Source organism: Colobus angolensis, unplaced genomic scaffold, assembly GCF_000951035.1.
Source record: "Colobus angolensis palliatus isolate OR3802 unplaced genomic scaffold, Cang.pa_1.0 Scaffold23, whole genome shotgun sequence".
Lineage (NCBI taxonomy): Eukaryota > Metazoa > Chordata > Mammalia > Primates > Cercopithecidae > Colobus > Colobus angolensis.
Genome location: NW_012115488.1, coordinates 17,720,684 through 17,731,617, shown reverse-complemented (window position 1 = coordinate 17,731,617; position 10,934 = coordinate 17,720,684). Strand labels below are relative to the sequence as shown.

At 32.9% G+C, this 10,934-nt stretch overlaps 1 protein-coding gene across 1 annotated transcript in view; it reads left to right on the top strand.

Annotated features, from left to right (window-relative positions):
• CHD1 (chromodomain helicase DNA binding protein 1) overlaps nt 1–10,934 on the top strand; it is a 73,340-nt gene that overhangs the window by 47,380 nt on the left and 15,026 nt on the right. The window contains 8 exon segments of the mRNA XM_011944302.1: nt 368–637; nt 3,607–3,767; nt 5,052–5,093; nt 6,479–6,609; nt 7,709–7,847; nt 8,058–8,208; nt 9,427–9,543; nt 10,344–10,472. Of these exon segments, the coding sequence (XP_011799692.1) occupies nt 368–637; nt 3,607–3,767; nt 5,052–5,093; nt 6,479–6,609; nt 7,709–7,847; nt 8,058–8,208; nt 9,427–9,543; nt 10,344–10,472 (1,140 nt within the window).

The window sequence follows — 10,934 nt, the reverse complement described above, 5'->3', positions numbered from 1 at the left end:
TGTGCTCTCAGAGAGCTCTGTGTCTCTGCCAATAGCTTTTTGCTGCCAGTAGCTCTTTAGATTGTGTTTTTGTGATCATAAAAATGATATTAGATCGTTCTACAATACTTGATACATGGACTGGTCTGAGAATTTCTGCAGATTATTTAGCATGTTAATAGTATAAATTTCTTTTTTTATTGTTCTGTTAACTGCTTTTAGTTCTGAGATGCTACTAATTTGGTTGAGCAGTAGGGCAAAAGAAAATCTTTCCTAGAGGATTATTAGATGTCATTTGTTTGATCTGCTTTGCCCTAGTGAAGTAATGAATCTAGGTTATTTTGAAGTTATTTTTGGTTTAGTCCACAGTCATATTCATTATCCTAAGGATATTTAGGCATGTCAGTTTCTTCCCTTTAAAAAAAAAATTAGTGATCAATTTTTCTATAACAGTTACTCGTAAAATTCTGATATTTATCAGGTTGCCAACTTCTCAAATATGGATGAGGATGACATTGAGTTGGAACCTGAAAGAAATTCAAAGAATTGGGAGGAAATTATTCCAGAAGATCAGAGAAGACGATTAGAAGAAGAAGAAAGACAAAAGGAACTTGAAGAAATTTATATGCTCCCAAGAATGAGAAATTGTGCAAAACAGGTGATTTTGCAATTTTAAAGATATTTCTATAAAGTAAGAGTATTCAACATGGGCCGATTTTGTTTGTTTCTATGAGGTATCAGTCCATAGTTTTCTTTTCTTGTAATGTCCTTGATTTGATAATGTTTGCCCATGAAATGAGAAGTGTTTATTCCTCTTGTGTTTTATTCATCTTTTCAAAGAACCAGCTCTTGGTTTCATTGATTTTTTTGTGTGTGTTTTTAATTTCATGAGTTTCTGCAATTTATTCTTTCTTCCTTTCTGCTTTTGATTTAATTTGCTCTTTTCTTTCTTTTTTTTTTTTTCTTTGGGACAGCATCTTGCTCTGTTGCCAAGGCTGGAGTGCAGTGGCACAATTCTGGCTCACTGCAACCTTAACCTCATGGCCTTAGATGATCCTCCCACAGGTGTGCCCCACTACACCCAGCTAATTTTTGTATGCTTTCTGTAGAGATGGGGTTTTGCCATGTTGTCCAGGCTAGTCTGGAATTTCTGGGTTTCAGTGATCCATCTGCCTTGGCCTACCGAAATGTTGGGACTACAGGCGTGAGCCACTGCACCTGGCCTCTTTTTTTCAGTTTCTTAAGGTGCAAGCTTAGATATAGAAATGTTATCTCTCTTTTCTAATATCGGCATTTAATGCTACAAATTTTCCTTTAAGCATTGCTTTTTCTGAATCTTCCAAATCTATTTTTATATTTTCCTTAATTTAAAAATATTTAAAAATTTCCCATGTGACTTCTCTTTGACCCATAGGTTTTTTTAGAAGTATGTTTTAAAATGTTTAGGTATTTAGGAGATTTTTGAACTATCTTTGTTAATTATTGGTAATTTAATTCTGTCATGTTCAGAAAGCATACTTTATGTAATTTTAGTTTTTAAACGTTTGGTATTTATTCGGTGGCCTAAGTAAACAAATACCAGATTTTTAAATAACTGTAATAGTGCCATGCCAAGCTATATTGCCAAAAAGGAAAAAATTCTAAGACTAATTTCTTTTTCTATTATCCTTTGGTTTTTAGGATATTATAAAATTATTTATCTTGATTACTGAGTTTTTTGGTGTTTCCTTAAATTTTAAGCCTGGGGCAAATGAGGGGCTTGCCCCACTGTAGTCCCTGCCCTGCTACCATTCCCCCAGGGGTAGAGTTTTTTGTTTTTTATTTTCTTGCAACCATATTAGATCTTATTCTGTGCCCTCAGTTGAGCAGATGAGAAGGGTCTGGCAAGGCTTCCTTCCTATTTCCACAAAGGTGACTGCTCACTTTCTCTAAGGCTGTACCATGGAGAAAAGTTTTGTCCAGTCTTCTACCATGCTGCTTTGTCGTGAGCACCTAGTGGAAGTTTGTGGCAGAGTGCCTGAGAATGGGTGCAGGTCCTCCAAGTTTTGGCTCTTAGGTCCTATGATCTCACAATAGCCTACACTCAGCCATTAGCAGATTTTAGCTGATGTCATCTTGTATGGTACTTGATTTCTGTCACCTGTGTTGTCCACAAATGAGCCACTGTTCAAGTCCTGTGTCTTTTTCTCTTTTTGTGATCTCCTGTATTTCCTTACATGTAGAGGTGTAGGTTGCCCTGAAATTTCATCTCTCTGATGTTAAACAGAAGAATTAGGATCTCGTGGATCAGATTTGTTGTTAGAGTAGGAGCAGTGCCCCTACCAAGTTTCTATATAACAGCCAGAAATGGAGCCAAAAATAATGTTTTTGGCCTAAAAGTGACCATGTATGTTATTTCTTGTTTCTGTTGATTTCTTCAAACCCCTAAGTAGCTTTGTTTTGGAGTGTGTGAGAATGCAGCATTACATTAGATCTTGTGAAAGGATCAAGGGAGGTTAGAAAAAATAAGATCTAAATACCGTTTTTTACTTCATTTAACTTTCAGCATATTAGAGGTTCAGAATATGTGCCAAAGCTTTGGAAAAACTCCCAGGACTTACAGAATATATGTTTTGATGTATCCCATTAAAATTAATAGATATTACAAATAGTCTTTTATGTGGGTTCAACTGGCATTTTTTTCTTTCAAATATCTGATTTGTCTAGTTAGAATAGCAATATGTGGATATTAAGTAGAACGGAAAAAAAGGGACAGTTAATCAATCCATTCCCCCAGAGATAATGACTAATAACATTATCACAGTGTACATCAGTCCAGGTTTTAAAAATTCATTATCATTTGCTAAATTAAATTGTGGAATCCTATTAATTTGGAACTTTTTCTTCTTTTTGACAGTATGTCATGAATGTTAATTATTTTACAACCCCATTTTTAATGGTCTCTTAGCATTCTATCATATAGATTTGTCTGGTCTCTCTTTGATGAGTATTTAGATTATTTGCTTTTTGTTTTTGAGGCAGGATCTCACTGTGTTGCTCAGGCTGAAATGCAGTGGTACAATCATGGCTCACTGCAGTCTCAACTTCCTGGGGTCAAGTGATCTCCCACCTCAGCCTGTCAAGTAACTGGAACTACAGTTGCATGCTCCAAAAATGCCTCGCTAATATTTTAAATTTTTGGTAGAGACAAGGTGTCACTATGTTGCCTAAGCTGGTCTTGAACTCCTGGGCTCAAGTTACCTTCCGGCCTTGGCCTCCCAGTCATGCTGGGATTACAGGCATGAGCTGCTGCGCTCAGCCACGTTTTTTCTTTTTATGATGTAAATAACTTTATTGATCAGTGTTTCTTCACAGTTCTGATCTCCTCAGGAAAAGTGCCTAGAAGTTATGTTGCTGGGTCAGTAGAATAACTTTTGAGGCTTTTGATGTAACATTGTCTCATTACCCTTTAAGTCAAAATACCCACCAGATGTATATATTTTTCTGTTTGCTTTTTGTTTATGGAATGTTTTTGATATTTTGAATAACATTTTTAAGATTCTGACCATCTTTTATAATGGCTTTTGCTCCTAAGATAAAAGCTGTTTTTACACTAAGGTTGGGTAAATATTTATTTTCCAATTCCAGATTAGTTTCAATGGAAGTGAAGGGAGGCGCAATAGAAGTAGAAGATACTCTGGATCTGATAGTGATTCCATCTCAGAAGGGAAAAGGCCAAAGAAACGGGGAAGACCACGGACTATTCCTCGCGAGAATATTAAAGGATTTAGTGATGCAGAAATTAGGCGGTAAGATGATATACGACAATCGCTTCAACTTGGTTTTAGTAGAGTGTGAAACTAAAGTAGAAAAATTTAATAATTTTTAAAAATTGTGATGAAGTTTTAGAAGAGGCAAATGTATGTTATTTGAGTAGGAATTGGGTGGTTCTGCTTTTGGGTATTATAACTGAACAAGTTTAGTGTCTTACCTTTGCATGTTATTTATTTATTGCTAAACTACTTAGGCTACAAAATTTTTTTTATTAATTTGACTCAATAGTGATCCTTTTGAATAATAAAAGTATTTATGGTACATTTGATTTTTTATTAAAAATTCTCACTGCGTTTAGGACTCCCAAAGTTACTAATATTTTGTAGAAGTTCTGTATTTTTCTAGTTTCTTAACACCAAGGTAATTTCCTTTTTGAAAATAACCTTGTTATAGAACCTTTTCTGATATGTTGAAGTAGGAATTGAGGTGAGGTAAGATTGGCCATGCAGGATAAATTGTAATGTCCATTCAGAATGTTTATATATACACATTTATTTAAGGGGAATGGGATAATGGCTTACTTTTGTTTGTGTAATAGTTTTGGATATGAAATTTATTAAAATCTTGTTCAGTTTTGTATTTTGAAAGTTTGTTTCTTGCAAGCCATTGTAACTTTTTTCTTTTAAATCTTAGACCTGACAAAATTCTTCCTCATTCTTTCTACCAGAAAACTTAATACATTGTTAGCCTTTTTTAAAGGTACTTTCATGACCACCTGAATTGCTGGACTTTTCGTCTTTAGTTGAGGAAGCATTTCGACTTCTACTTTACCTGGATATTTTTCCTCATTTGTTAACCACTTATGTAGCTTTCTTAAGTAAAATTTTAATTTTTCGTTGTTGTAATACCACACATCTGAATTAAAAACATTCAATAAATTTTTATCAGCACTTGGAATGTGAGGAAGTGTAATATAATTAATAATTATTGTGGAAACACTTCCTGTGGTAGCTTCAGACCTTTTTTGGTCTTATGAAAATAATAAAGTAATTTTTAAAACAAAATTTAGCTTCTATTTTATTTATACTGGTATCTCTAAACATCATCATGGGTGTTAAAATATACCTTGTCTTACCTGGTGTATCTTAATGGTTTAACATTTTTGTTTTTAGCATAGTTGATTCATTCTTCTTAGATAACAGTGCCTTGAATTAATTTTTATACTAACAAGTATTTTCTTATATCTGTAAATATTAGAAATACATATATTTTTAGTGAATACTGAAGCTCACATTTACCAAACAATTACTTTCTCTTAGGTTTATCAAGAGCTATAAGAAATTTGGTGGTCCTCTGGAAAGGTAAATACATTTATTATTCTCATAGAATAATGGAATGTGTTACATGCTGTCAGCTTTGTTTGTGTTAACATTCAGTTTAGCTACTTTGTTAAATTTGCTTTTAATCGGCATTTACAAAATTAATGTACAAGACAAATTTCAGATTGATTTTTAAAAATGTTTTTATACTGTCTTTAATTTCTAGTCTCAAATTTCTTTCCTGTAAATGAAGTTATTTATACAATATATGTTTAAATTGCACTTTTATGACTGTAAGGCACTTTTTACAGTCTTTATCTCATTTTTCATCAATAACTTAAAAGTAGCGTGAGCAGATTTATCCATAGAAGCGCTGAATTGCTAACCCAGTGTTTTTTGTTGTTGTTGTTGTTGTTTTTTTGAATGGAGTCTCACTCTGTTTGCCAGGCTGGAGTGCAGTGGTGTGATCTCGGCTCACTGCAACCTCCGCCTCCTGGGTTTCTGTGATTCTCCTGCTTCAGCCTCTCAAGCAGTGGGACTACAGGCATGTGCCACCACATATAGCTAATTTTTTTTATTTTTTTAAGTAGAGACAGTGTTTCATCATGTGGTCCAGGTTGGTCTAGAACTCCTGACCTCAGGTGATCCGCCCGCCTCGGCCTCCCAAAGGCTAACACACAGCCTTTTAACCAGCTCTGCTTTCCCTAGCTAGAGATATTTTCTTAATTTTCTCGAATTCATTCTCTTATTCTACAAACTGTATTAAAATTCAAATTAAGACAGTTTTTTGAAGTTATCAAATAATCTCAATAAGTATTGTGATTTGGATATTCTTTGCCCTTTGTTGTGATTTGGATATTCTTTGCCCTTTGTTGTGGCCAACCCACTGTCTTAATATAGACCAGCAAAGACTCAAATTAGTTTATTTTTTATCTAAAAAATCCCTTCAAAAATAGACATATTTTCTGTTTCATTTTGAGATAGCATACTTAAAATATAACGAAATACTTGCATAATTATTTTAGATAAACAAAAGTCTTGAATATTAATCATTCATAGTATTTGGTACAGAGTAATAAAAAGTTACAGAACTTTACTCAGCTTTTTTGTTTACAATTATAAAACTTTACCACTTCATTTTGAACATCTTAAAATTTGATCAGTTATTAAAAGCTTTTACAGAATTGTTATGTAATCTTCCATTTGCTCTATAATTAAGTAAACTTATTATTGAATATATAAATGAATTGTTTCTCTGCCACATTGTCCTGGTTTTTATGTGCTTCCTGCCATTTATATGAACAAGAATATATAGAGCATGCAGTAGAGTAGCATTTAGATCTTGAAATAGAGTGAAACTTAGTTTATCTTAAATGGCACCACTTCATTTAACATATTTACCTGAAAATTGGATTATTTTGTTACAGATTAGATGCAATTGCTCGAGATGCTGAATTAGTTGATAAGTCGGAAACAGACCTTAGACGACTGGGAGAATTGGTACATAATGGTTGCATTAAAGCTTTAAAGGATAGTTCTTCAGGAACAGAACGAACAGGTAACATTAAAATGAGAGTGATTTAAAAGAGAAGTAAATGAAAGTTTCAAAATATGCTTTGTTGAGCTAGATATTATATCTTAAATTATCTATTCATCAGTCTCAAAAGGTTATTTATGAAACAAAGTAAAGCCATTCTGGGTAATAGGAAATGGAGAACAGAATTGCAATTTGAAGGCAGTAGAATCTGTTTTTAATTCCGCTGACATTTTCTGTCTGGGAGGTAAGGTCAGAAATTACTGTTTTATATCAGTTATATATGTGTGTGTATACATATACGTATACATACACATACACATATATACACATATACATTCGTAGCTATATGTGTATATACACACAATATGTATAGTATATAGGTTTTTTTAGTATAGATGACTGGGAAAATATAATGCAAATATACATATATGATATTGGTTTGGTACATAATTATTTTATTATTATGCTTATTTTGCAGTTCATTTACCTGAATAAAAATATTTAGATAAATAAATATATTTAGATAAGATTTAATAAGCAGGCCAGTCATAGTGGCTCACACCTGTAATCCCAGCACTTGAGGAGGCTGAGATGGGGGTTTAGCTTGAACCCAGGAGTTTGAGACCAGCCTGGGCAACATAATGAGACCCCGTGTCTAAGAAAAATGAAAAAATAAAAATTAGGGTGTGATTGTGCATGCTTGTATTCTCAGTTACTTGTGAATTGAGGTGGGAGGGTTGCTTGAGCCCAGGAGGTCGAGGCTGCAGTGAGCCGACTGCAGTGAGCAATGGTTGCATCACTGCACTTCCAGCCTGGGTGACAGAGCGAGACCCTGAGTCATCATCCTGTAATTCTTTATTTAGAGGTTGGTGGTATTAATAGATTGATCCATCTTATGTAATTGGTAAAACACTTAAATGCTTTTCGTGAATCTACATCTGCTAGATTATGATCACTAGTTCATATGTAATGAAATTAAGGTTTTCCAGTAATCTCTTAATAATATAAATAAAGAATACTTATTATTAAATAACATAAGTAATACCATCAGTTGCTTGGTGTTTTATAGAATTATGTTTTATACTTTTAAAAATACTCTTTTTTAAAAAAAAAAATCAAGGTGGTAGACTCGGAAAAGTGAAGGGTCCAACATTCCGAATATCAGGAGTACAGGTGAATGCCAAGCTAGTCATCTCCCATGAAGAAGAATTAATACCTTTGCACAAATCCATTCCTTCTGATCCAGAAGAAAGAAAGCAGTGAGTTCCTTATTTTCTCCATTGTAAGATTTTTCTTATTCAATAATTACAAAATGAATGTGCTGAATTTTTATGGTGTTATTGGCTAGTTTTGAAAAAAAAATCAAAGAAATCGTAGTATTTTAAAGTTCTAATGACTCACGTTTTTCAAAATTAATTTTTCAGTAAGGCAATTACAAACTCACCATTAGTTGTTAACTTTAATGCCAGGTATACTATCCCATGCCACACAAAGGCAGCTCATTTTGATATAGACTGGGGCAAAGAAGATGATTCCAATTTGTTAATTGGCATCTATGAATATGGATATGGAAGCTGGGAAATGATTAAAATGGATCCTGACCTCAGTCTAACACACAAGGTACTTCTATTTCTTGATTCTGTTGACCATTCATGTTGAATTTAATTTATTCTAATTCTTACTTTTAAATTATGTTGGAAATAATGGAAATCTGTAAACCAAGGCTCTAACTAGTTGTGTGACCTTGGTGTATTTAGAAGATGCTTTGCATGAAAGGATCAAATTTAAATGATTTCTGAGATTTTGCGTTACTGTGAAATCATATGTTATTAAGGCATTAGGTGTATTATTTTTCAGATTATTAGGTTAAAAGTTCTATCAATTTTTTGGTGCATAGTAGATGTACTTATTTTTGGAGGCATGTGATAATTTGATACAATCATATAATATGTAGAGATGAAATCAGGGTAACTGGGACATTATCACCTTAAATATTTATCTTTACACTAGGAACATTCAAATGATTCTTTTCTAGCTATTTTATAATGTATAGATTATTGCTAACTATAGTCACTCTACTCATCTATCAAACACTAGGTCTTATTTCTTCCATCTAACTATATGTTTGTACCTATTCATCATTAATTTTATTATTCCAGTAAGACACAATCATTAAAACCTTTATATATATTTTTAAAAACATTGGTATTTTAGTATTTTTGGTCATTTGGTTGCACTGTGCTAGCTGAAGTCTTTTTTTTTTTTTGCCTAAAATGGGAGACACTGGGAGAACTTCCCTATTGTTTATACTTATGTGTTGGGAACCTTTAGATATTGGTGCTTTGTTACTGTGAAGAAAAAATTAAGTAGTCTAGATTCCCCTATAAAACTTTCCTCCCAGTGTATACTTTAGGTCTTCTAGAAAGATGACATCTTGTATTCTAGGAATTTTTGTGTACATTATATATAAATACACTTTTACTGAGAAGGGATGGCGTTTAAGGATTATATAACATTGAATAACAGTAAATGTTAAGTACACTTTTGTATATTTGAAGGAAATTTACAACCTCATACTTTCTATTTTCATTTTGAAAGATAATATGAGGGTATTTAAAGTATATTTAGAATTCATTCTCAGAAAAATTAAATCTTTGGCTCTGGCATAGGTATAAAAAATGTATTTTGCATTGAGTTTATTCCTACAAATACTAATAATTGAAACTTATTGGTGAACTATATATATATATGTATATTTAAATGGTTAAGCATGTTTTACCCAATAAATTTCTCATGTTATTTATTAAGACAATCTGAAAACGTTAATTGCTTTTTCAGATTCTTCCAGATGATCCTGATAAAAAACCACAAGCAAAACAGTTGCAGACCCGTGCAGACTACCTCATCAAATTACTTAGTAGAGATCTTGCAAAAAAAGAAGCTCTTTCTGGTGCGGTAAGTTAAAGCCAACATGCCTAAGACCAGTTTACTTTTTAGTAAGATAAATTTCGTTTACTTGACCATGCTAAACATCTGAAGTCAATATGAGCTTATATAAATAGATTTTTCTGTAATTAAGTAGTTTTATTTGATGTTGCCTTATTCAAATTTTACCTTAAATTATCTCGGCATACATGTTAAAACTGGTGAATCATAGCTTTTAGAAGTAAGATTCTATTTTTTTTCTAGTTTTGGAGAGGGATAGAGAAAACTCGTTTAGAGTATGGAGTACTTTTTGAGAAGTCAAGCCTACATAGCCTACATGACTGTTTTACTTGGAGTCATTAGAATGCTTAAGGGACAGCATCATAGCTTGCCGAGCTTACTGAAAAAGAAGGGAACAGACACCAAAAAGGAGGTGATTGGAAACTTAGAGCAACCGTTAGAAGTTTACCTATGATCATAATGTCGGTAACTACCTGTAACATTAAAAATCATTCCTAATGCTGTCTCTTGTGCTATTGAATTAAGCTGAAGGTGATAATAATCTCAGAGGACAAAAAAATTGTTTCTACTTCTCTCTGATTCTTTTTTTAAAGGAATAATAATTGGCTAGTATTTTTTATTTACATTAATACTGTATTTGACTCATTAAGTTGTAGCACCTTTTTTGAGTTTCTAATGTTGGTACAGCTTATTACCAATAGACTAAGGATCAGGTAGGTATATGTATTCTAGCCATTGGATTTAATGTTTATGAAGTTTTTAAAAATGAAATCTGTAGAATTGGTTAAAATTAAAATAATGATTTTTAGGGAAGTTCAAAGAGGAGAAAAGCAAGAGCTAAGAAGAATAAAGCAATGAAGTCTATAAAAGTGAAAGAGGAAATAAAGAGTGATTCTTCTCCTTTGCCTTCAGAGAAGTCTGATGAAGATGATGATAAAGTAAGAATGTGTTTTAGAACAACAACCTTTTCTATGGAAAGGGAATTATGGCATGTTTTTGTGTACTTTACATTTAAAATTTGAACTAGTCCCTTAAAATTTGTGTTTTAGATACTGAAGTCTGTGTGTGTGTATGTGTGTGTGTGCGCTCGCGTTTATGGTTCATAACATAGTCTCATTTATAGAACAGAATTCTAACTATCCAGTAGATATTATATAGCACTAGAGGCATAGAGCAAAGGTCCTTCCTTTTCAAACATTTGCCAGTTCGATGAGCTTCTGTCTCCTTTAATTGTATTAGGAACTTGAACGGGACTGGCTTTATAGGAAGGTGAACATTGCATGTATAATTATTAGGGGGATTCTGGGCTTTCAGAATCCACATACATGCAATCTGTAGTCATGTGAAAAAAAAATTAGTCATTGTTAAAATTTGGTTAGTAATACATTGGCCATACTTGC